The sequence below is a fragment of the Rattus rattus genome, chromosome 4, assembly GCF_011064425.1.
Source record: "Rattus rattus isolate New Zealand chromosome 4, Rrattus_CSIRO_v1, whole genome shotgun sequence".
NCBI lineage: Eukaryota > Metazoa > Chordata > Mammalia > Rodentia > Muridae > Rattus > Rattus rattus.
The window spans coordinates 54,138,301-54,163,871 of record NC_046157.1 but is presented as its reverse complement, the minus strand read 5'-3'; the positions used below and the strand labels follow the sequence as shown (position 1 = coordinate 54,163,871).

At 47.1% G+C, this 25,571-nt stretch overlaps 1 protein-coding gene across 1 annotated transcript in view; it reads left to right on the top strand.

Annotated features, from left to right (window-relative positions):
* Positions 1–25,571, top strand: part of Hunk (hormonally up-regulated Neu-associated kinase) — a 109,331-nt gene that overhangs the window by 40,921 nt on the left and 42,839 nt on the right. Inside the window, exons 2-3 of the mRNA XM_032900458.1 lie at positions 6,697–6,989; positions 20,657–20,712. Coding sequence (XP_032756349.1) covers positions 6,697–6,989; positions 20,657–20,712 — 349 coding nt within the window. The remainder of the gene's footprint in view (positions 1–6,696; positions 6,990–20,656; positions 20,713–25,571) is intronic.

Below are 25,571 nucleotides of genomic sequence, written 5' to 3'. Positions count from 1 at the left end.
CAGAATCCAGGAGAACGGGATGTCTTGACAATGCTACTAACTCTGGTCCCGTGTAGACAGTCTCAACCAAGTCAGTATCTAACGACGAGAGAAACTAGGTTGGTACGACCACTGCCTTGGGACTGGAAAACAATAACATTGTGGGAGAATTCAAGACACCTGGGGGAGGCCCGTGCTTCTTGTCTGTGGGCCACAGCTGTGGGTCGAGGCAGGGTGTGTATTGTTCCATTGGCTGACTGGAGCCGAATGAGTTCTCACTCTATGGGCTGAGCCATTGAAAGGAATGTGGTGGTGATATTGACTTAATGTAAGGAGTCCTCACAGGTGCAGGGCACAGTACAAGTGCTCTGTGCACTAGGGTTTAGGGAGCTGTGGGCTATTGCTGTACCCACATCTTATCCCCCTAAAATATACAGCAGAACCATTGGGGTTCCTTTCTGTCACAGGTCCCTTTCCTCCTGATATGGAACCCACAAGAGTTCTTTCCTTCTGTCTTGTCCTGGAGAGTGACAGGGGCCATTCCGTGCAAGGCAAAGCCTTCCCCTGTTCCTTTAGGTCTTCCTGTTTGATTTATTTATTTTATTTTACTTAAAAAAATTAATTTCAAGGGACTTCCATTCTCTGTAGCGAGCTCATCTCGTTATTTGAATGAGATTTTGGCTGTCTTGGGTTGGCTCTGGGTGTGTTTGGACAGGGAAAGAGGAAGGGTAGTGGGGAGTTTCTTATGAGTGGAAAAGCTGGTAATAAACCTGCTTGCAGCCGCCGTGCATCACGACTCTGCATGCTGGAAATACGGCGAGATCTTTAAAACTTCCTCTTTTCATTTTTAGAGTTTTATTTTATGTGTGTGGCTGTGTGGCCTGCAGGTATGCCTGGTGCCTGCAGAGACCAGAAGAAGGTGTCGTATCCCCCTGGGTTGTAGCCCCAAGTGGGTTCTGAGCTGCCTTGTGGGCACTGAGTTCAAACCTGGAGCCTCTGGAAGGGCAGCCAGAGCTCTGAATCACAGAAGCAACTTCTAGACCCGAAGCAGATGCTTTTGTAAAAATTTCAGAGCCTTTGCAACTCAGATCCTTGGTTTCAATGACCTTAGAGAACTGGTTCTCTTGATAGTCTTAGATCATGGACTTAGATTGTCTTCTGACATCCTCCTCCACACTTCCCAACATGGGAGAACTAAAAACCACACACACATACATACACATACATGCACACACACACAACACACACACATGCACACACACATACACACACATGCACACACATACATGCACATACACATGCACACACATGCACATACCATGCACACACATGCACACACACACATACACACATGATGCACAACACACATGCACACACAACACACATACACACACACACACACACATGCACACACATGCACGCACGCACCCTGATTGGGAGTTCCTAAATAGCATTGCCACAGTGCTGACCCTCAGTGGCTTTGTAGCGATGGTCTCAGACACTGGCGGCCTCTCTCCCATGGTCTAGAACATGCTAAATCTGCTTATTTTACAGGGTTTTTTTGGCAACGTATTTTTTGTCTAAAACTCTCTTCCCTAACACAATTTTCAGAGAGATCCAAGTCCACACTGGCTTTTACCCGACGGAAAGGGCGTTATAGACATTTTGCAATTAGATTTCCTGATTTCCATCCTGGTAAACCCCAGGCCTCCCCGTGTTGATCACTGATTGTGTTTCCCTTAATCCCCACTCAGTTCCCACTTCAGTTGTTGCACACGCCGTTGATTAAATGGTTTCGTGTAATCAGAATGGCGCCCCATGTTTAAGCGTTATCACTGTGGAGCCAAAATGGAAACGAGACTGTCTTTTTGAAGATGGAGAGGGAGCTAAATAGACAGCGCCCTCCCCCTGAGGTAGCTTTAACCCTTCGGGATGTTCTCACAGGGCTGCTGGGTGACTAGAACTGGAGAAATAAGACATCAATGACATCCTGGTGACATCCGATGTTAGTTTCCTGCGCTGCTGTGACAAATTACCGTGACTTGGCTTGAAACAACAGGAAATTATTCACCAGTATCTGAGATCCAAAGTCCGAAATCAACTCCATGGGTTCTAACGCAAAAAGATAATGGGACCACATTCCCTCCCCCCAACCCCAGGACCCTTGGGGAGACCTTGGCTTTGTTCTGTTCTCTGGTGGCTGTACTAATCGTGGTCTCCTTGTTTGTGTAGCTGCCCTCTTCTTATTAGGACACCTGACCGATCCTTTTCATCCTCTAAGGTCATCTGAGATGGTCTTTGGGACTCACTCCATTGATGCAAGGGGACCTTCCCTTCTCAAGACTGTGTCATCATGTCCATAAAGACCCCTGTCTTCATTAGACAACATTTACAGCTTCCAGGGCTTGGGAACCAGTCTTTGAGACTCCAGTTTCCACACTATTGATACCAAGGGCCTCTGTGAGACAGCTCAAGGGCATGGCTGAGGGGATGGTTCCAGAGTGGTGCTCCCTGTAGTGAGTCATCTGAGGTGCTCCCTGCTGTGAGTCACACAGTTGCCTTTTTCCCCCTTCCAGGGAATTGAGAGAGCTGGAGAGGATTAGGAAATGGTAGAAATTCTTTGGCTTATGTTGGTTCAATTTAGGATTATTTGACAAGGTGGATCTGCATTCAGTAAAAACATACCTCACCATTTTGCATTTGAGTCATTCCCTGAGCTGGTGGTATGTGGTACGGTACCCCTTCCGTGATGCTAAGCGTGGCCGTCCATTTTGACATCATGCTGTACTCCCGAGCCAGGGGGGATGGTGTATTAGAGTAGGCTGTGCATTTTCTACATAGGGTTTTGGGCTGCCTTGGGTTTACCAGGAGATAGATCTGTGATACAAAGAGGAGCCTGTGATGGCGTTAGCTGGCAGCCAGACGGAATTCGGAATCACCTGAGAGACTGGCCTTTGACCTTGCCTGTGGGGTCACATGAGCTGTCAGGGGTTGCTGAGATGGCGGGGAGGGGAAGGAGTGAGATGGGCCCAGGTAGAAGGCAGCCTGGTCTGTGGCTGGCGAGGAGGGTGGTCATGAGCTTGTAAAGTTATCCCCTCCCCATCCCTGGGCAGTTATTCATGCCTTGTGGCTGCTGTAATGAATTCTCACAGTTCGGGGCACCGGCAAAGCATCCTGTCTCTCCCGAGGCCCCTCTGTTCTTCTCTTTCCTGGTTTCTAGCAGTTGCTCCTGTCCGTTGGCTTGTGGCCCCATCTCTCTAAAGCCCACCTCCTTCATCCTTCTCGGCTGAGCCACGCACCAGGGTGTGAGGTACTGTGGTACCTCAGGTTGATCTCCTCATATCCCTTAACCACATCTACAGAGTCCAAAATAAAGTCACATTGGTATGATTCAGGGATTAGCACTTAACGTCTTTGGACGGTCTTTATTCGGCCCAGGATAGGCCATTAATGAGTGAAATAAATTATCTCAACAGTAACTGTGCGCTGGTTTTATGTGAAAGGTCATATTTTTGCTAGCTGTTTAGGCTGCTGTCTATTTATGTGCTCTGAAGACTTCATTGCCAAAGGGCCTTAACACCTCAGACGAGTCAGGCAGAGGCAGCCCTCAGCTCCCTTGACTGTGGGTTTCAGCATCCTCCCATGGCCCAAAGAGAGATCTGTCTGTCTGTGTCTATCTATCTGTCTATGTAATAGACATACTAGTATGTACATGCATGTGTGAGTGTGTATAAGGGTGCACATGTATGTGTGGGTGTCCGTATATCTGTATATACCTGCATGGAGAACAACAGTCAACCATGGCTGTCATTCTTTTTTTTTTTTTTTTTTTTCCTTTTTTTCAGACCTGGGGACCAAACCCAGGGCCTTGTGTTTGCTAGACAAGCCCCCTACCCCTGACCCAAATCCCCAACCCCCCTGGCTGCCATTCTTTAGATCTTACCCAGTTGAGACCAGTACTCGCCAAGTCCTGGAATTTGCCAAGTAGGCAAGCCTGCCAAGCCAGCCACAGCGAACCCTAGGGATCCATCTGTCTCGCTGCTTCCCCACTGATGGAATGACAAGTGTGCACCACCATGCCTGGCTCCCCCCACCGTACCCCCCCAGGGTTCTGGAGATTGAGCCCAGGTCCTCAATTTACAATGCAAAATGCTTTACTGATTAAGCCATCTCTGCAGTTCTGCAGTCCGAGAAACACACACACACACACACACACACACACACACACACACACAGGAAACACACACACACAGGAAACACACACACGCACACACACAAACAGGAAAAACAAACACACACACACACACACACACACACATAGGCAACACATACACCCAGGACACACACATACGAAGCACACACACACAGGAAACACACATACAGGAAAAACACCAACACACGACCACACACAGGAAACACACACACATATAGGAAAAACACACACACACAGGAAACACACACACACGCACACGAACACGGGCCAGGAAGAGGTGCACTTGATAAAGCGGTGATGTTAACATCTAGAATGAGTTTCAGATGAGCTGTAACCAGGATGTAACTTCTGCTCCAGTGGGCTGTAAGCCCTGGCCTGGGAGGGAAGAATGGGACAGGAAAGTGACCTGCTGTGAGGGAAGCATGAGCAAGCCTCCTCCGGGGTGTGTTCTCTTGCTGATTACCCATGGCCCTTGGTTTGTTCTTCATATCTCTGGAAAAGGGTGTGGAATTCCCTGTGAGGAGGAAGCTGGTTCTCAGGAAGCCATACCAGACTCAGGGATTCACAGCCACGCTCTCCTCAGTCATCTCAATGGCTCATAGCCACGCAGCCACTACTGTTCATAATGTGGCGTGAGGTGCAGTGGGAACAGGCTATGGGCATCCTAACATCTGACAGAGTCTCAGTGTGCGGGATGTGAAAGATTTGGGGGCTCTTTGTAGCCCTTGAGTTAGTCTGTCCTGACATAAATGACAGGAAGGGTAGCTGAAGGACTTAGGATATTGTAGACCCATCTCTGACCACACACTGGAGACAGGCTGCACCCTGGGTAGCCTGGTGTAACCATGGTGGGGCTGATGAGAAAATGTGAGTGAATCCCAAAACATTTCACCCAGGTTCCTGGGCTGCAGCCTCCTTCATTCAATTTCTAGGTGGATCATAGAGTGAATTCAAGGGAGGCCCGGACAAAGGTCGTAGAGTCGTGAGAACATTGATGCTGTAGGCCAGGCTGTGTGCTAATGGCCAGAGTTTTGTTAATTTAAACTTGTCTTTGTCTTGTGCTTTTCCTCATTTTCTTTTTATTAATAGTATCTTTGTAGCTCAACTGAGGCTTAATTGACAGCTACAACGTGTATGTGTTTATTGTGTGCCGCGTGGTGTTTTGATAGGTGTGGATATTGTGAAATGATTTCCACCCTCAGACTCATTAACATCCAGTCACCCGCTGAGCAGTTCCCGTGTGGTGTGCTGAAGCCCGCAGTGCATTATCATTAACCATGGACACCTTGATGTACATGAGGTCTCGGGTTTTAATTATCAGGAACTACGTCTAGAAGATACTATTTGAGCCGCTCACTGCAAGCGAATCTGTCTGCTTACGGACTTACCCGGCGTTTATGTGTAGAGCTGCCTTGATGTGAAGTTGTACTGGATGCACTGTGTACAAAACCCGGTCCTTGGGAAAAAAAAAAAACATGGAGGAGTGGTCGGGAGGCCCCTGGGTTTCGGCTGCACCCAGGGGCTCCGAGCTCTATTCCAGAGTGTCCTTCCGAGGTAGCAGCTCTGGGCGCGAGGGAGGCAGCCTGTCAGTGAGTTGAGGGGAAGGACGGATGGGGACCGCTGGAGGGATGAACTGGCATGCTGTTCACAGCTGGCCACACTGAGAGGGACTGAGGGGAAGTGGTTGTGTCCCATGACTGCGGGGGTGGGGGGTGGGGGAGGGGAAGAAGAGGTGACTCTCTGGAGGAAAGAGAGCTGAGGGTAGTACAGCTTTGCATGGATAGATTCTTCCTGTCTGTCTGTCCGTCCTCCTTCCCATGTTTAGGACAAGAACATGTGGGTGATTGATATGTGAGGTTGGATCTCAACAGTGGGGTGGGAGTTCACAGAAAGGTGATTTGCCAGGACAAGGAGCCACCACTGGGGGCCGGAGACACTCTGACCTGGAGCCACAGAGCTGAGGCCAAGTGAGCTGTGTCTGGCCCTCCCCGGGTCTGTAACTGTGCCTAGAACTGAAAATGGGGGAGTAGTGTAGCTGGTCCTGAAGTGGGGGCCTCAGGGTCACCTGAAGGAAGACAGTAGGTCCTATGAGCAAGCGGCCGAGTCCCCAGTTCCAGAAGAAATTGGTGTCTCATCCCTGCCCCCCTCCCTGTGGAAAGCTAAGTTTGACTTGGGCTCTTGGCTGAGCTGCCCGGGTTCAGATGCTTATGTTAATCTTATTTCTTCTTTAATAAAGAGTGTTTTCCCCCTGGTGTTCTGGTTTGTCTGGTTTTTCATTGGTGCTGTTTGATGGATTGGTTGATTTTATTCGTGGTGTCGGAGATGGAATGCACAGCCTTGCATATCACTGTGCAGCTCAGTGAGGTCCAGCTCCTCGGCTGTTTCAGACCCAGGTCTCCTTAGCTTCAGGGAAAGCCCTGAACCCTCAGAGTTCTAGAGACTCCCCCAGGAATGACCTTTGTCTACGGTGTCTGATAACAGCCACACTTTCTATTTTGCCTTAGGTGGCCATCAAAGTCATTGATAAGAAGAGAGCCAAAAAGGATACCTACGTTACCAAAAACCTGCGTCGAGAGGGGCAGATCCAGCAGATGATCCGCCATCCCAACATCACGCAGCTCCTGGACATCTTAGAGACAGAGAACAGCTACTACCTGGTCATGGAGCTGTGTCCCGGCGGCAACCTCATGCACAAGATCTACGAAAAGAAGCGGCTAGATGAGGCGGAGGCCCGCAGATACATCCGGCAGCTCATCTCTGCCGTGGAACACCTGCACCGTGCCGGGGTGGTGCACAGGTGAGAGCCAGGCAGGCCCAAACCCCCGAGTCTGTACTGAGCAAGGCTTAACCATGGCAACTCCATTTTGTTCCGTGAGTTGTTTCGGGAGTTGGATGGGGATTCAAAGAGTTGAATCTAGAGCCAGAGTGCCTGCGCCTGGGTCTTGCCTCTGCTCTGTAATGGTTCTTTGTTCCTGGATATGCTACTTCACTCTTCTGAACTCAGTCTCTTCATCTGTGAAATGGGAGTGAAGGTACCTGTCTCTCTGGTGAGTTAGTGTTAGGCAAGAGCACTAACAGGCAAGTGTTAACCTCTGTTCTTATCATTTCCAAAGGAAGTTATCTTAGCATCACTTCCTATTGCTGTAATAAAATGCCAGGACAAAGGCAACTTAAAGGAGAAAGGCTCAAAATTTTTGGGATCCATTTTGTCATTACGGGGCCATCAAAGGTGGCAGGAGCTGGAAGCAGCTAATCATGCCCCCTTTGCAGTGGAGAGCAGAGAGCAGTGAGTGCTTGCAGAGTAGTAGTTAGCTCACTTACCCCACGCTCACACAGCCTATGGAATGGAAGCGACCGCAGGGGGCTGGGTCTTCCCATTGATCAAGACACACCCTCATTGAGACTTACTCAGATGGTTCTAGATTTCGTTCAGGTTGACGATTGAAGACAAAGTGCATCGTATAATGTATGAACATTCCACAGAATAGAAAAAAATGTCGTTTAAAAACAAATAGTAAGTATACAGAGCATAACAAAGCAGAACCACAGAACTCACTTGCCACAAGCCAGGGCCCTCTCCAGCCTCTGTAGACACGGAACTCACACGTACACACCCTCCGCAGTGACACACACACACACACACACACACGTGTAAAATGGAAAACAAAATCCTAACAGAGTGCTGGGTGTAGTGCCACATGGAGGCACAGGCAGGCAGATCTCTGGGAGTTTGAGGCCAGCCTGGTTCATGCTCTGAGTTCCAGGACAGCCAGGAATACGTAGTCAGACCTTGTCTTGGAAGGAAAAACAAAAACACAAACCAACCCCCCTTCCCAAAAAAAACCAAAACAACAAAACAAAAAAGCCCCAAAAAATCCAAAATAAAGCAACAACAAAATAGAGAGTGAACCTATCTAATAATGTCTTGGTGTTTTTTGTTTTTATTTTTATAGGATTGTAACTAATTACTATGCTGTGGAGAAAAAAATGAAAATCATTTTACTCATTTTCAAAAGCAAAATCAAGCCATAAAATGTGCATGTATATATTTTTACATGCACATATGTGCCTTCAAACGAGTGTTTAAACATTGCAAAGCTAAGATGTAAAGTTCACAATTTAAAATTCTCAATTCACTTGTATTAAGTGTATTCAGAGTCCTGCCACCATCCCTACATCCCATTTTAGATTCATTCTTATTCCTTGCCAAGCAGTCTTGTTCCTATGACAGCCATTCAGCCTTCTTCCCTCCCGCTGCCTCTTACTATTTATCCACTGCCTGTCTCTGTGGCTTTGCCTATTCTAGATATTCCACAGCAACGGAGCCATAAAATACATAGTCTTGCTGCTGGCATCTCATACAGCATAGCTTTTCATATCCCCCCACATTAGAGCTTGTATTAGTTTTCTCTTCTTTTTCTCAGGTAAGTAATATTTCAGTGTATGGATATACCACAGTCTATTATTCCTTTTATCTGCTGATGGACATTTCGGTTGCTTCCACTTTGGGGCCACTGGGAATAATCCTTCGACACGTCTTCCATAGTGGAGTTTTCTGTGGCCATGTGTTTCTGTATCTGCTGCTCCTGGAGAATTAATTCTTCTACATGGGGAGTTAGTGGGTCAAGTGTCACCATATTTTCTTATCATTCATCTTGAATGCCCCCTTTCACATTTCTGAAAGTCATCCTTTTCTGACCAGTGAAGGACTTAATAAATTCTAGCACTTCCACTTCCCAGGTTGACAGGGTGGTGACTTCCCAGTGAGATTTGCCACAGGCTACCCTGCTCTGTCAGATCTGATGTCCTATTGCTTAAGGCTTTTCTGGGCAGGCTGTGGCCTCCCCACCATCCAGTCTTATCACTCCCTGCCCAGGTGAGAATCCACTCCATGCATGTAGCCTTAGTCACTCACTGTCTGTAGTCATGCGTTGTTAGAACTCTTAACGTTTGGTCAGTAAGGAAGGGAATCTGTAAGTTTACAGTGTGCAGCACTGTTTTTGGCTTGCGTGTTCTATGGTGTCAACCCCGGCTGTGTAAGGCAATGAGGTTGAAAGGGTGCCTGGCCCCTTCTTTGTTTGACAGGAGCAGAGACATCATGGCTGAACCAGCTCCGATTACAGACTCCGTGGGTCACAGCAGAAAATATAACTGGGGGTGCAAGTGACATGGTGGTTTTTTTCCCAGGGTTCCATGCTATCAAAAAAACCCAAGAGAAGTGAGAAGTGACAAGCTTCTCAGGATCAGAGGACAACAAAGGAAGCTCCAGCAAGTCCTTCGAGGTGCACTTGAGCCTCCCCCGCAGGAAATTCTCAGAAGCCCCTCTAAAGCAATTTTAACAAAACCCAATCCCTCGGCGCAATTACTGTCAGAATGTCAAAGGAAGGAATTTAATAATGTTTTGATAGCAGAGACAGGATGCTTAAAAAAAAAAAACAACTCTCATCTGTAGCTTTCTCCTTCTTCTTCTCTCTCCTTGGAAATAGCTTTATAATCCAGTGCTGGTGAGGGCTCCGGTCTTTCAAAGTTAGGAAAGAGAGAGAGTAGAATACAAGTATAGTTTGCTTTTCTCTCTGGAAGTCATGGTGTGTGTGTGTGTGTGTGTGTGTGTGTGTGTGCGCTCTCGCCTGTGTGTGTACATACAAGTGTGTGTGTTTGTAAGCATGTGCATGTGTGTGAGCATGTGCGCGCTCTCACCTGTGTGTGTACATACAAGTGTGTGTGTGTTTGTAAGCATGTGCATGTGTGTGAGCATGTGCACGTGTTTGTGAGTGTTTGCACATGTGTTTGTGTGAGCATGTGCACGCTCTCGCCTGTGTGTACATACAAGTGTGTGTGTTTGTAAGCATGTGCGTGTGTTTGTGAGTGTGTGTGAGCATGTGCGTGTGTGTGCGAACGTGTGTGTGCATGTGTGTGCCCCTATGTGTGTGTGCATAGGTGCACAGGCATGTGCAGGCCAGCTGACACTGGGTCTTTTTCAGTCACTTTTCCATCTTATTTTTGACACAGCCTCTCACTCAGCCCTGGATTTACTGATTAGGTTAGATCGGCTGGCCTTCTGGTTTTTCTTCTGTAGTGTGGTGATTTCAGGTGTGCAGCTCTGTGCCTGGCTTTTACGTGGGTACTGGAAGCCTGAGCTCAGATCCGCATGCATGTATAGCAAGCACGCTAGTGACTAAGCTCTTTCCTCAGGCCCCTGGAAGTCCTGTTAGGATGTGTCACCTTACGTGGATGTGGATGTGGGGGATGGGTTGTTGAGGCAACCATTAAAATATTTCTTATCCTGTATTCACAGGTGGCTTTTATTCAAATGCCTTGGCTTTCAAAAACCCACAGAACTGACTTTTAATTTTTATTTATTTTTTTTTAAATTTAGGGGACATTGGCATATTTTTTTTCCCTGTCACTTCTTTGGTCCCCCTTTTACCCTAGTGGTGGAGAATTCTCTTTTTCATGTGCTTGTGGAGGAGTAAAGTTCATAAATTATTCTGAGGTTAGAGCTTTCAAACGAACGAGAGAAGTTAGCATTTCAGAGAAGGCACGGAGTCTCTGGTGGAAAGGCTTGTGAGCAAATGGATTAAACCAGCGAAGGGACGCCGCTGGCAGTGCATACTGGGCCCTTGGCTCTTGGCGTTGCAGGATGCTATAAGCTCTCGGAGTTCTGGAGATTCAGACTGGGTCTTCATGGTGTGCTTCACCTGATGGATGAGTCACTCTGCCCAGCCCCCAGCTTGTTTTCTTCCCGGTCTCTGAAATGCTCTCCCAGCAGGATGCCACCATCAGACTATTTGCCTGTTGTACACAGAGCTTGACTCTTAACTTGAACCCTCCAGAACCCTGTGAGACTCATCTGGTCATTCAAAGTAACAGATTGTACTCAGCATCCATAGATGCAGCATTCCAGAGTGGCATCAGACCCCCGTCCCTCCCCGTCCTTAAGCTGGAAGAGACAAGCCACTGGCCTGCAGGACCAGAAGAAAGGGCTTCACGATCAAAGCAGAGCTGCAACCCGTGCTTAGACAAGTGTTAACACCTCCCTGCCCAGGGCCTTGACCCTCCTCATTCATCAACTGTGGGGAGGTGTCCTCCCCACTGAGGGGGAGGGCTGTGGGAAAGAGAGGCCCTTTGTTCTCTTGAGGCTGACGAGAGGCAGGCACCACCTGGGCAGGTTGCGCAAATCCTTTTAACTGTTAGGAGTTGTTTCTCGGCAGAGGAAAAGGGTAGGCAGGTGAGAGGTTGCATTCTGTTTGCTCCCATCCGGTAACTGCAGGGGATCCCCGGGCCTTCGGTGGGGAGCAAAAACGTCTGTCTGCAGCTACTGGCTAGAGCAAAGGCTGTGTGTGCATTTGAAAAACAGAGTCGCAATGGTGGATCTACTGTCTCCACTGCTTAGAGCCTACGGCGGGCGGGCGAGGCTCAGGCTTCCTGCGTCTTTGCCAGTCTGCTCTATGAAGGTGTTGATCCATCCGCTGTGTGTTCGGAGTGTGGGATTCTGTTGTCTGACCTGCATCACGTGTTCTGAGCAGACTGCTCAGTAGGGCTGCGTTTGCAGGGAGTGTTAGTCTCAGTCCATGATGGGCTCTGCTTGTTCATAGCCACCATGGCCCTTAGCTGGTTGCTGCCTTCACCATCTTTCTCTGTTCCCAGGCACCGTGGTTACGTACATGCAAAGCACCTGTCTGCTTCCTACACTCATGGTTCTGGGTACTCGGTGCCTGGTCTTCTGCCTAGGTTATGGCTCAGACCTGAACTCTAAGACAATGGATCTTGTCCTAGGGGTCTGGGAAGGAAAATGGAATGAATTCAATTAGTATCGGCTTTCTGCATCCGGATGGTACTTTTCTGGGAGTAGTCCCAGTTTTTTTCTGGAATATTCCATAGTCTTCCCAGGATTTTGGGGAGGGGGGCTCTTGGTTCATTTAGTGTGACTTTGTCTTTTTTTTTTTTTTTTTTTTTTTTTTTTAGCTGATTAGCAACTTGCTTGTGGAACGTTAGAGGAAATAGAATTTTCATTTAAAATAATCAGATTTACAAATCCCTTGGTCTTAGTGCCATGCTTTTAAAGGCAAGACCTAACCAAAAGGACTCCAGCTCACTACAAAGTGCCCGTTGCCTTGGGGACCTCAAAGCTTCCCTCACTCTTACTCTCAGCTTATTACCGAAATACACCGTAGCTGTCCCCCAGGACAAACCTTGTCCCCCAAACTTTACCTTTCTGAGGTTGCTCTAGCCCTACTGGATCATATCCCTTTGACATTTGTTTGAGAGGGTCACACCCTTCATACCGATTGTTCATGCCAAATAGTTTGTCTGTCCTCTTTTCTGGAGCCGTACCCCTTCCACACTTTATATATATGTGTGTGTGTGTGTGTGTGTGTGTGTAGGTATGTGCTGGACATGAAACCCTGCTCACAGTCCCCAAATCTTCAAGATGACCCATGTAATATTAGAATCTTCACCATGACTATCTACTCCAGCTCCTGTTTTTATAGCTGGTCCTGCTAGCGTCCTCTGAAATGTTCCCTCAGGACTGCCATATTTCCAACTCCGCCGATAGCCTAGACTAAGAGTCTCTCGGAGTTGCTGGTGGCTGTGAGGCTCCTCACTTGGGAACCTGTCTAGGGTCCTCTGCAAGGGTAGCATGACTCTTCACCTCTGAGCCACCTCTCCAGCCCTGAAGGATGCTGTTTGTCTTTTGTTTTATTTTAAAGGAAGAATAAAAAACTCAGGCGCGCGAATGCCTTGCTTGGCAAGTGGGTCGGCAAGAGCGTGTGGAACCCAGCCCCTACCTCACTCATTTCCCAGACTGTTTGTTGCCTGTCTGCTCAGCCCCCAACTCTGAGGAGGCTCTGTTCTTCTGTGTCCCAGGTTCTCCTCACTGCCCTTGAATTCTGGCTGTGTCAGCACATTGCGTCCCTACTCTTCACTTTCATTTAAGGTCTCTTCCCCAGTACCTCCCTGGTCTTTCTCCTCAATTCCTACCACTCCATGTAGGCCCCAACTTTGTTACAGGCTCAGTCTGCTGAGGGTCAGAACAGAGGTCTTTATTCCCAGGACATGCCCCCCACCCATCTCTCTCTCTCTCTCTCTCTCTCTCTCTCTCACACACACACACACACACACACACACACACACACACACACACACACACACTCATTTCTATTCTGTCCACATGCTCATATATGTGATCTCATGTACATGCATGTACGTGATGCATTCGCACTTTCGTATACTAGGGCACACATATGTGTGTGCATGCATGTATGTATGTGTACCCCATGCATGCTTGTTTTCTTCCATGGGCATGCACACATGCACATGTAATGCTGTCATGTATGAGTGTGTATGTGCACTTACTCATGCACACAAGCACATAGTGGACACATGCATGCCCCTCTTATGTATCCCCTTGTCCTATGGGATCTGTGTAATTGACTTCCCCAATCAGTGCCCACATGTCTATGACAACAGGAGTCCTTTCTGACTCTCTTCTCTGTCACGATTCTCTGTGTGGCAATAGTTGGGATTCCTTATAGCCAGTCCCCCCACCCCCAACCCAAATTCAAGATTACTTTTCCAAAATTCCCACAGAAAGTCTTTGTGGGTGGAAAAGAACCTTGGGGTGAGGTTTTAATGGTTAGGCATGGCTTATTCTTTGGAAGGGGCCTAGAACCAAGGGTCCATTGGCAGGTGAGGCTTCCTGTGAGTCCACTATGCATCTCTGTGAAGCCACTGAACACTCCAGGATGAGGCGTGGCCTGTGGCTGTTTATTCAGCAGACGGGCCTTCTCGACGGCTCTCCCTGTGCCATGGCAGAGGGCAGCTTGGGCAGCATCTTTCCATTACTGCTCTCCCCATTGTTCTGAAGACTCCGATGCCCTCCAGCCCCGTCCCAGAAACCTATCTCTGCTTCTGGAGCTATAACTGCCTGCTCCGGCCTCCATCTTGCTTTTCCTAAGCGCCCCCACCCCTACATAGTACAAAAGGTTTCAACGACTCTTTCCTTTTAAGTGGTGTGATGCTTTCCTAGGTAAATGAAGTGTGTGAAGGCCAGATCGGGGTAATCAGCAATCATCGTTTTCGACGTCATTTTCTTGTGGGGAGAGCATTCCAAAGCCAGTCTTCTAGCCGTTTCTTCAGTCCGCACTAGACTGTTGTCAGCTGTAGCCACCCTGCCATGCTGAACCTGTATTGCTGACCTCTCTCAGTCCTCCTTCCTCAACCCTTCTCAGATTCGGGCAGCCACTGTTCTGCCTCCTACTTAGAGGAAGCCTCTTCTTTTGCATCCACGAATGGCTGGGAACATACGGTATTTCTCTTCCTGTGTAGCCTTACTTCACTTACCACACGCCCCTTGGTTACATATCCAAAGGAACATAACGAGCAGCCAATGAATGACCTGGACTGCCCAGCTGTCCATCAAAGGCGACGGACAAAGCAGTGCGGCAGCATACCCAACAGCACTCTATTCAACCGACTGCCATTTGTGGCAGCATGGCTGAGCCTGAGGACACATTAATCAAAATAAGCCTTTTTCCTCTTCAAAACCCTGCAGCCCAGAGAAAGTGACTTCCATGAACTAGCCCCGGGCTTCAGGCTCACCTGCTTTTGTTTTATTAATGTTGTGAGGTGGAAGGAAGGTCTCCCTCCCTGATAAAAAGTGAGGAATCTAGTCAAGGACCACTAACAGGTAACCAAGCCTTCCCTTTCCTGTCTGCTGTTGGAGCCTCTCTCCCCATGGGGAAAGTCTGGCGTATAATACAACCAAGCACTCAAATCTTGTGATGGATCTAGACGGGGCGCCATGCTTGCATTTGGGCTATATAGGAGTCTGACGGAGCTGGTTTTCTGGACAGTGGCAGTAATTTTTAAAATATTATAACACAAGTCCAAAAGCCTTATGAATAAATTTACCCTCCGCTTTTGCTCAAGAACATGCCTTGATTTTGTGATGTCTCAGGATCATTTGTGGCCTCTTTGGTCATGGCCGAGTGGCTGGACAGTATTTGAGCGGCCCATTGCTCAGAACAAACTTGAGTGATAACATAAGGTAATGAGGCCATGCCTCAGTGAACACCTGAGGGATGCCTAGCATGTGCTTAACACAGAAGCATAAAGGCTACCTTGAAAAGATCACCTGCTTAGTTTGTAGAAAAATTGCACAGAAACTCCAGGGTCTCCATTCACCTTCCCTTCCTTTCCCTCCCTCCTCTCCCCTCCGCTTTCCCCTCCCTTCCCCTCCTTCCCCTTCCTCTCCTTCCCATATTCTGTCTACTTACAGATCCCAGGTACCATGGCACCCTTGTTTTAGTTGGGGAACTAGTGCGCAGACATCAGCATTAACTGAAGGCTGTAGCTGACATTAGGGCTCACTGCAGTGTACGTTTCTGTGGTCCCTGGGGGATCTGTGATGTCCTGGATATAGCTGCACGGCTCCACAAAAAGCCATCTGACTGCCAGCCAATCCCTCACATCTCACCTCCCAGATACTCCAGTCTCTGATATGAAATGACCTGTCTAGCGTTTGCATAGAACCCTTGGACATCTCTAGGTTACTCACAACAATTGCTAAACCAATACAAATGCCATGCTAATGTTACACCGCCCTGTCAATGGCAAGGAAGGCGTCTGTGTACTCTCTGCACAAGAAGTCTTTCTACTCCCCCCCCCCTCCCCATATATTTTGGATGTAAACCTGGAGATCATGTGAATTCAGAGGACTTACTGTAGCCAGGTAAAACCAACATTTGAATACAGGACATTAGGTCAGGGGCCCCGCTCTTGGGTAGCTGAGGCAGGAGCATTGCCAGAAGTTTAAGGTCAGACATAGCAAGACACCTTCCTACCCCTCAACCTCCCACCCTTCTCCGTCTCAAAGAAAAAAAAGGCTTCCCCCAAATTTAGATGTGGGACCCTTCGTCTCAGGAGTCCTCCGGGAAGCAGTCTTCTTTCAAAGCAGGTGGTAGGAACATCGTCCAGGAAGGGTTAAGCTTTTGCCACCTTGGCAATCAAGATCACTTAGCACAGAGGGGCTTCGTCTCCCCACCGCTGGCCTCGGGCCATGCTGGCAGTGAAACTGGAGCTTACAGGAATCCTCTAGAAAGCTGGACAAGGTATAATCTGGTTGGACACCCTAGCTAAGTGGGTCTGTTCTATCCACGTCTCCTGGGGACTGGAGTTGATCACTTAGGGGAGAGTACTGGATGGGGAGATAGTGATCTGATTTTATTCTCTGTTTACTGAATAGATTTCATTTCATACTCCTCCAGGTTTTGTTAATGTTCCCCGGGTTTTGCCGTTGTCTTTTTCTTCTGTAGTGTTTCTGCGCTTGCCCTAATTGTTGCCGTTTCTCCTCTAGGCATTCATGGCCCCCAGCATTACTCAGCCTTGGTTTATTATTCGTAGCAATTACTCTCTTTTTACCTTGCCTCTTTAAGCTGTTTTTCTGCACAATATTTGTTCTGAACACTTTTCCCCCCCTTTAATGCCTGAGTGTAACTTCCAATAGGCAACGAGGCTTAATTTCACTTGAAGCAAACTGCGGCTTTGTCTTAGACTGAGAGCGTGCCTTGGCCGTGTGGCTGTGTGGTTTTCACCAAATCACACTTTGGGCTGTTCTCGTACACTACTTTAGGTTTGCCCACCACTTGGAATTACCGTAAATGCTTGAATGAAAGTTAGACATATGTGAAGTCTTAGTTATCTCCAGGAAAGAAGCCATCCCTTGCAAAGTCTCTGCAAATTTCCTATCCTAGGGGCATAGTGGACGCCATGGTTGTTTCCCCAACCAAGATACAGTGAGGGAGGACAGGACACTCAGAGTCACCGATGACTCTAGGGCTCTAGGGGTCATGCTAGGAATCTGGTGGAAGGGAAGATGAAGACATGGGACTAGACATTTATCACAACTTTGGGAAGAGTGACTTCCAGTTGAGAGGGCTTGAGAGATAACATTGAAAGGGACCACCCAGTGGTTAATTTATGGAGATTTTAAATGGGTGCTTATGGGTTAGGGCTTCAAGCCGATATTATCATACACAGATATACATTTATACAGTGTTAGCCAGTGGTGTAGCTCAGTGGGAGAGTGAAAGGACCCAGGCATTATGTGAGCCGTATGAAAAGGGAAGACCAAGTGTTCCATTGTAAGTGTCTACTTCAGGAAGGGTTAGCTGCCATGTTGACCCAGGGTACCCCTGATTCTACCTTGACAAACGCCAGTGAAGCTGTTTCATGAAATGTGAGAGGTGTGTGTGTGTGTGTGTGTGCGCACGTACATGCGTGAGCGCGCACACAAATAATTCTAAAATCAGGGCTGGATGTGATAGCGCACACCTTTACTCCCAGAACTTGAGAAGCAGAGGCAGACAGATAGATCTCTGTGAGTTTTAGGCCAGACTGGTCTACATAGGGAGTTCTCGGCCAGCCAGAGCTAGGGTGGATTGTGTGAACGTTTTAGTATATCGCCTTTTGTTTTTACGATGTTGGGGCTGCTCGAATCCAAGGCTTCATGCAACTTTATAGTCTGATGTGACATTGCGGCTTCAAAGCTGAATAGTAGCCAGAGAGACTCGGCAGTTCCATTCATTCCTGAAAATTCATATACGTGTTTTCTGAAACCCTGATTCAAAGGGGCGAGGTCCATCAGTGGGGCTGCATTATATTTAAGGTGACTTCGTATTTGGATATGTGTGATGCTGTTTAAAGCCGTTTCTAAGTGGACTGTGCATTGTTCTGCTCAAGCTGAAGATACATTGTTTCTTCTCAGCAGTGTGTGTATACAGAGGAAAATATATATGTATCTATATATGCCTGGATATTAACACAGCCTTCATCCACATGTCAGGCCCCAGGGCTCCCTGAAACCTTCTGGTTTTGAGTCCACTGGACATTTTTTTTCCCCATTTGATTCCTTGGTTCTTCCCATTCTGAAGTCCACCCTTGGGTGTTCCAAAGTCTTCTAGCTCCTTCCTGCCCAGTCCTGCTGCAAATGACTGTCCTCCTTAGGGAGCCTGTGCACACTCATCTGATTTGATTTTTTTTTCCCCTCCAGTTTTCTGCCCTGTCCCTGGATAGTCTCATATCTTTTTTGAGCTTCTCTCTTTCTCATACTGAGTTGAGAATTGGTTGCTGGCAGGCCAGATCTTGACCCAAGATTGGCTGCCGTAGTGTTGTTATTCAAGCTTGACTGAGTAGTGTTGTTATTGTTGTTTAATCCTCAAGTTTGTTCCCGGTTGTCTTAGTTAGGGTCTTATTGCTGTGAACAGACACCATGACCAATGCAAGTTTGATAAAGGACATTTAATTGGAACTGGCTTACAGGTTCAAAGGTTCAGTCCATTATCATCAAGGTGGGAGCATCGCAGCATCCAGGCAGGCATGGTGCAGGAGGAGCTGAGTTCTACATTTTCATCTGAAGGAAGCCAGGAACAGGCTGGCATCCTCAGGCAGCTAGGAGGAGGGTCTCCAAGCTCACCCCCACAGTGATACACTTCCTCCAACAAGGCCACACCTTCTAATAGTGCCACTCCCTGGGCCAAGCATATGCAAACCATCACACCAGTGTTTAAAAATTGTGGCTGAGGGTTGGGGATTTAGCTCAGTGGTAGAGCACTTGCCTAGCAAGTGCAAGGCCCTGGGTTTGGTCCCCAGCTCCGAAAAAAAAGAAAAAAAAAATTGTGGCTGAATGGAGACTTCTGGCTTCTCTGGCAAATGGACAGGCTGTAAGCAACTGTCCCCTCTGGTGGGACATCACTGCCCTGTTTGATGACGTTCATCTGTTTACGGACATCGGTGTAAGGTGTCAGCTGTTATTTTTGTTCCATTGTTCTTAGATTGTCAAGTTCTCCATATCAGACCTTCTGATTTCTCTATTGCAACACAGGGAAGTTAAATCAGGGCCAGTCATAGCAGACAATACATAGATGTGTGTACCTATGCACATTTGTGGAAAAGCATTGTTAAAAAATAAGTTTTACAATTTTATGTGTATGAATATTTTGCCTGCATGCACTCACTGAGCATTAGGAGGCCAGGAGAAGGAATCAGAGCTCTTGGCACTGGGGTTAGGAACAGTTGTGCGTCAACACTTGGGTGCTGGGAACAGAACCTGGCTCCCCTTCAGGAGCAGCCAGTGCTCTTAACTGCTGAGCCATCTCTCCAGCCCCTAGAAACGTGTATGTCGGAGTTGCCAGATTAAGATTCTGGAATTCACATGCTGACTGAAATGGTTATAAGATGGCTCACACACATACTTTTGTACAAATGCAGATTTTGCCTCTGAAACCCAGGTGGTTGTCTTGTTAATTTTGTTGTTGTTTTGGTTAGTTTGGTTATTTGGTGGTGTTGTTGTTTGTGGTGCTGGGGATTGTATCTAGGCACATCAGGCAGCTGCCACGGCTCCAGAGCCCGGCTGATCTGTTTGGTAATCTGGCTTCTCTTAGTGTTAGCTGCTGACTCCCCTGGGATGTGCAAGGATTCCATGGAGCAGCGGAGAGAAAGGCAGGCCTGTTGCCTGTAGGAGTGTACAGTCAGCCAGCACAGCGCTCAAATGTCCCGCTTGGACGGCTGGCTCTGCTTGTTCTTGGTCTCCACTGTCAATGAGTGACATCACCTACTATCAGAGGAACTCCTCATTCCATCTGCAATCTCAATTCCCTTTCTTCATGTCAGCTTAACATTCAGGCAGGACCCCCGGGAATTAGGATGCCAACATCTGTGGAATCCATTGTTCTACCTGTGATAACATCTGTTTGCTAAACAGATGAAAATGTTATCATCTGCCAACGCTGTGTCGGTTACTCTGAAAGGGAGGCCCGTGGAGGCAGTGGGAAGGATTAATTAAACCTGCTTTCTATTTTCACTGAATTTATTTTATACTTACTTTACTGATGTGAGGCAGGGGAGGGTGGACATGCGTGAAGGTCAGAGGGCAGCTTGCAAGAATTGGTTCAATCTCTCCTGCCACCATATGGGGATTGAACTCAGGTAGTCAGGCTTGGCTGCAAGTGCCTTTCCCTGCTTAGCCCTCTTGCCCTGTTTTGTTTAAGCGCTTCCTCAGATCCACTGGTGACTGGGATTGCTGCTGTTCACACTGTCACAGACCCTGGCCTTTCTTTTCTTTGAGACCCGGGCAGCACCCGTGTGGAATGTCATCATATCCCTATATTTTATTTCTTCTGTCCTTTATTTTTAACTTCCAGATGTTAGGTCCACTTCTGGCAACTGCTCCCCATTTTCCTTGCCCTCGCCACACTCTGTATTCCCTGAAATTTTTTAGATTTTATAGTCGATGGCAGTTGGTTATGTCCTGTCTTAGCAACCTTTACTCAATAACCAGGTTTCAGCAGAGGGGGTCAAGGGTGGGTTGAAAGTGTCTGTAAAAATGTTCACCCCTTTCAGGAACGAGATATAGTTCTGCTCTTCCAAATGCTTACCTGAAATGTGTGGTTTTGTTTATTTCAGAGACTTGAAGATAGAGAATTTGCTCCTAGATGAAGACAATAATATCAAGCTGATTGGTATGACATTTTTTCTTAAAGCAAGATTACCTTTTAAGTGTTGTGTTGTGAAGTATTAACTTTGAAAATTGCCCCCGATCTAGAGCTAATCCTAAAACAAGATTTTTCTCTATATTCCCTTGTACTGCTAATGTCTAATTGTACTTTTGATAATGAAAATTAATTTTTAGAGTGATTTAATAATTTATTTAAATAATAAATAAAAAATATTAGGAAGATTAAAAGTAGTGTCATTTGATTATGGAACGAATTTTATAGTTCCAAGTACATGATTGTTGGTCACATATTTCTTTGGACTTTTAACAAACGCCTTCCATCTGTGTGGAATATGCTTGGTGTGTGTGTGTGTGTGTGTGTGTGTGTGTGTGTGTGTGTGTGTGTGTGTATACATGTGCGAGCATGGACAGCAGAGGTCAGTATTGGGTATCTTCCTCAGTCACTTTCCACTTTATTTTTGAGACAGGGTTTCAGTGAATGCAGAACTAACCCAGGCGATTAGACCATGTGGCCAGGGAGCACCAGGAAGTACCAGGGAGCACTTAGGAGCACACACGCCACCATGACTAACTGTTTACTTGGATACTGGGAATCCAAACTTAGGTCCTCCCACTCTCACAGTAAATACCAACTGAGCCATCATCCAAGCCCCTCAAGCTGTGGCTTCAATTCAAATGGTTCTTACTGACAGACCTTCCTTCTTACTTCTCTCCTTCCCTCGCTCCCTCCCTAGATGTTTTTAAGCATTCACATGCTACCTGCATGTGTGTCTGCCCATCATGTTTGTGTCCGGTGCCCATGGGGAGGCCTCAAGAGGGCATTGGATCCCTTGGAACTGAAATTACAGATGCTTGGGAGCCACCATATGGGTTCTGGGAATTGAACCCGTGTCCTCTTCAAGAGCAGCTGGTGCTCTTAATTCCTGATGCTCCTCGAATTTGTAGGAAAATTTTTTTTAAAAATGTGAAGTAACAAGAAAATGTATTATTACTGGTAGAAAATAGTTTGGCTCAGAAATGTTGCCCGATTCTTATTCCACTTTTCTGTGTATCTGAGAAAGCCCCAAAGAAAAATGAAACTGGCCTTCCCTTTTTAATATAATCTTACCCAAATGTAGTGGCTGATGAGGCGTAGGAGGCTGTGGAGAGGGATGATTAGAATCCGGATTCACTGAAGGGAGGCGGCAGGGCATTAATGGGTTATTAGACGTTGTGATCTGTCCCTAATTCAGGATCCTAAGTAAATTCTCCATGGTTGTTCTGGAAGAACTGGGTTATTTTTGTTGATGATAGTGTGTGTGTGTGTGTGTGTGTGTGTGTGTGTGTGTGTGTGTGTGTGTGTAGTTGCTCTTAGCTGTCAATTTCTCTGTGCTCCAGCCGTGAGGCAGTCAGCACCATATCTCCATTTCCTTTCTTTTCCTACTTCAGATGCAAGTAATTTCCTCTGCCTGGATGGTTTGAAAAGACACATTGGTGCCTTGAATCTAGCTCAGTTCCCAGTAAGGGATAGGCTGTAGGGACTCCAGCCCACTTCCCTGGGAGATATGGCGTCTTGACAGCTGTTGATGGATTTACCCATTAGTGGAAAATTAACAGTTATGAGGAAACCAATTTTCCCCACCCTAAAAAAGGCCCTTTAAGGACCCTATTTTTAGCAGATTCTTCGACTAGGCCAATGATTTTCTCTTTGTTAAATTGTTTCACGATTGCACTTGGCTGTCCCAAGAGAGTAGATACAGCAGTGAACGAAGGCCCTGCTGAGAGGCCTGCAGGAAATCTTTCTAACCCAGCTCTCTGGGATCTCTAGCCTTTAGCAAGAGGCCCCTGAAGGGTAAAGGGGTAGAGGGAAGACAATCCTACCCGTTCATGGCTAATGTATGATTTGTCTTTGGAAAATGTAGAGGTGTCAGTTGCCTTAACAGCAGAGATTCTGAGAGAATAAGTTTGGCAAGGGCTGGGCTGATATCATAGGAACAGGTTGAAGAGCTCATTCCATCTTGTAGACTAGGCCACTGAACCAAGCAAAGTGCTCCACCTGTGGAGAGTTTCTGGGCCTGGTCAGGCCACTGTCCACTCTTTCTTTTCCTCACTCTCTGCCTCTCTTTCTATCTCGGCACCTTTTTTCTCTTTCTGTCAAGCGGTAGCCCTAGATAACCATTTGTAAATTGTCCTGTTGTACAAGCTAAGTTACTACAAAAGACAGGCCTCTGTATTGATGAGGGCCTTCCTCAGAAGAACTGATCATGGTTACGATAGGTTAGCATTCTCCCAAAGACTGCATCCACAGCGCTGAGAACCACTCACTGAAATAGCAGGTTCTTATATGATTGTCCAATAGCAGAGATTGTCCAAATGAGATTTCGAGGAAACACACAGGCAGACTGAAGGAACTGCATACCTAAGCTAGCACCTGGAATTCTCATCCCAGGAAGTGTGATGGTTGCTTTTTAGACCAGTAACTGGTCCATTCACCTTCCTTGGGGTCTTGCCTCTTGCCTGGTCACCACGGGGTTAACATCTAACCAAGTATTTCAAATCTTCAAGACGGTAAAAAGAAGGCAAGTTCAATTAGTTGTTCAGACCAAATTTGCCTATGCAGTTCTAGCAGTAGGCAGCAGTCCTGACCATAGTTTGGAAGATCCTGCTCTACCCCTTTGTGGCCAAAGTGAAGGAAATAAATGATGTTCAGAAAGCAGGAGCGAGGCTCAAAGAACCTGATTGGTTATAGTTCAGAGCGGCCTTCCATGAACATGGCTTCAACAGCTGATAACTGGTGATGAGCAGAGACTCTGCTCCTTACTGTAAGAGTAGATTACAGTCTGTTCACCTATCACGGCGGATTATTGTTCACTCTGCATGGAAAGGTCTTTAGTCCAAACTTAAAACAATTAGAAACATCTTAGGCCAAACTTAATTTGATAGCACAAGGTGGGCCAAGCCTATTAGAAAATGATCTGGTGTCAAAAGCCAGGAAACAAAAAATTATGAGGAAGGAAGCTCTGGTCATTGGGTTTCTATTAGGCTCTTCCTTCTCTCACCTGCTAATGACCTAACTAATACTACAAATGGAAGATACATTGTATCATCTGGAAGGTAACCAGGTGTTTACTATAAATGGAAGATACATTGTATCACCTGGAAGGTAACCAGGTGTTTCCAACGAATAGCCTGCTTCCTGGAGTTCAGGGGAAGAAGCCAGTGTCTTACTGGGTTTTCTAGCCTCTGGGATGGGGCAGTGAGGATCAAAGGTCTTTACTGAGCCTTATTATTACTGTGTTAACTTGAAAGCCCTTTGAACCTCTCTTCTTCAAACGATTTATTTAGGTGGGTCTCCAAGAGGATTACAGCCATTACCATTTCTTAATGCTTTCCCTGTTTTTGAAACCATTTGGTTTAAATTAACTTACACCATGTTTCAAATTAGCCAGAATTATCAGGAGTAAGATTTTTGATTCGATCATATATTTTTCTTCTTACAAAAGGAAGAGAGGAAAAAGTGGGGAAAGTGAAGGCGGCCTGATGTCTGGGGATGCTCTCTCACCCATGGGGTTAGCTAGAGCTTAGAAGAGCTGTGAAGTCACTAGGGCCTTCTTTTGAGATTGCGTTTTGCAGCTCTCAGGAAATCGAGTGATAATTAGCTTATGTATTTACCAAATCTAATTGAGGCCAACCTATCTGATGTTACCGGGAGACAGATTTCTCTCCAGTCTCCCCATTCTAATTATAGGCATATGTGTAAAACTTTAATACCATAATTATAAACGTGAAATATTCTGCTGCTTATTTCCCTGCGATGTCTTTTAAAATCAAGTGTTCTTGGCGAGATGGTGAGAACTTTAAATGCACGTTCTGAGCCCTTCCACTTCCCAAGTCCTGCACGATTTTATCTTCTTGAAATGCACTCTTAAGATAAGGCGAGGCTCTGTTCCCTAACTTGCCTGAGACAGTAGAGGGTGATCTGCCCCTTATCTTGCCCTTCTTGATAGAGCAGATGCAGGGGAAGTGGGGAGGAGGTGTTCTGAAGCAGGCCACCCTTTGCTGTAACGGAGCCCCTATTAATCAGAGGAATGGGATCTTTGCCTTTAATCTTGGAAATTTAGAGACACGTTTTCTGGGACTGCTGTTAGGTTGGGCCTCTAATGGGCAACTTTCCTTAAAACTTTGACTCTTTCATGGTAGGTGTTTTTGGAGAGGCCTACTAGTCCTATGGCTTTTCTCTCCCTCCCCTGCTCACGTGCCTCAGTATACACTGGGGCCAAGGGTCCCTCACCTTGGCCTGTTCAGATGGGAGGCCACCTGTCATCTGTAGCTGCAGAAAGGCTTTATTGTGCAGATCTTGTGGTGCCTTGTGGGGCTAACTGGACCACAGGCAAAGGGAATAGACTCAGTAGAGGGTAAAGGTAAGGAGTTAGGGGGAGGGACCGGTGGAGGGGGGGGTACAATCAAAACAGAAGAGAAAGTCAGCATTGGCACAAAGACTTCCTGTTGGTTGTTTGGTCAGATCCCTAATGTAGGCCCTGATTCTTCCTTGGGAGCCTGAGTTGAGGGCTTGGTGTTCCCCGAGAGAGCTCCTGGGAGGGGCAGGGTTCTCTTTAGACAAGCCATTCATTCAGTTATGCAGTTCGTGGTGACAACTCTTAAGAAGCTCTCTAGTCTCGTCCTTGTGACCTGTGGCTTCACACACTCCCTACTTTCTCCTGTGCCTTTTGTCATTTCCCGAGCTTTCTCCCATGGCTTTTGTGGTGGGCATGCCCTTGGCGGGTGGAGACACGCTAGAGCCAAGCTAAAGACAGAAATACTGTCAGTAACTCGGCTGCAGAAAGTATAGGTAGGGCTTGGTTCCAGCCTCAGAGCCAGTCTCGG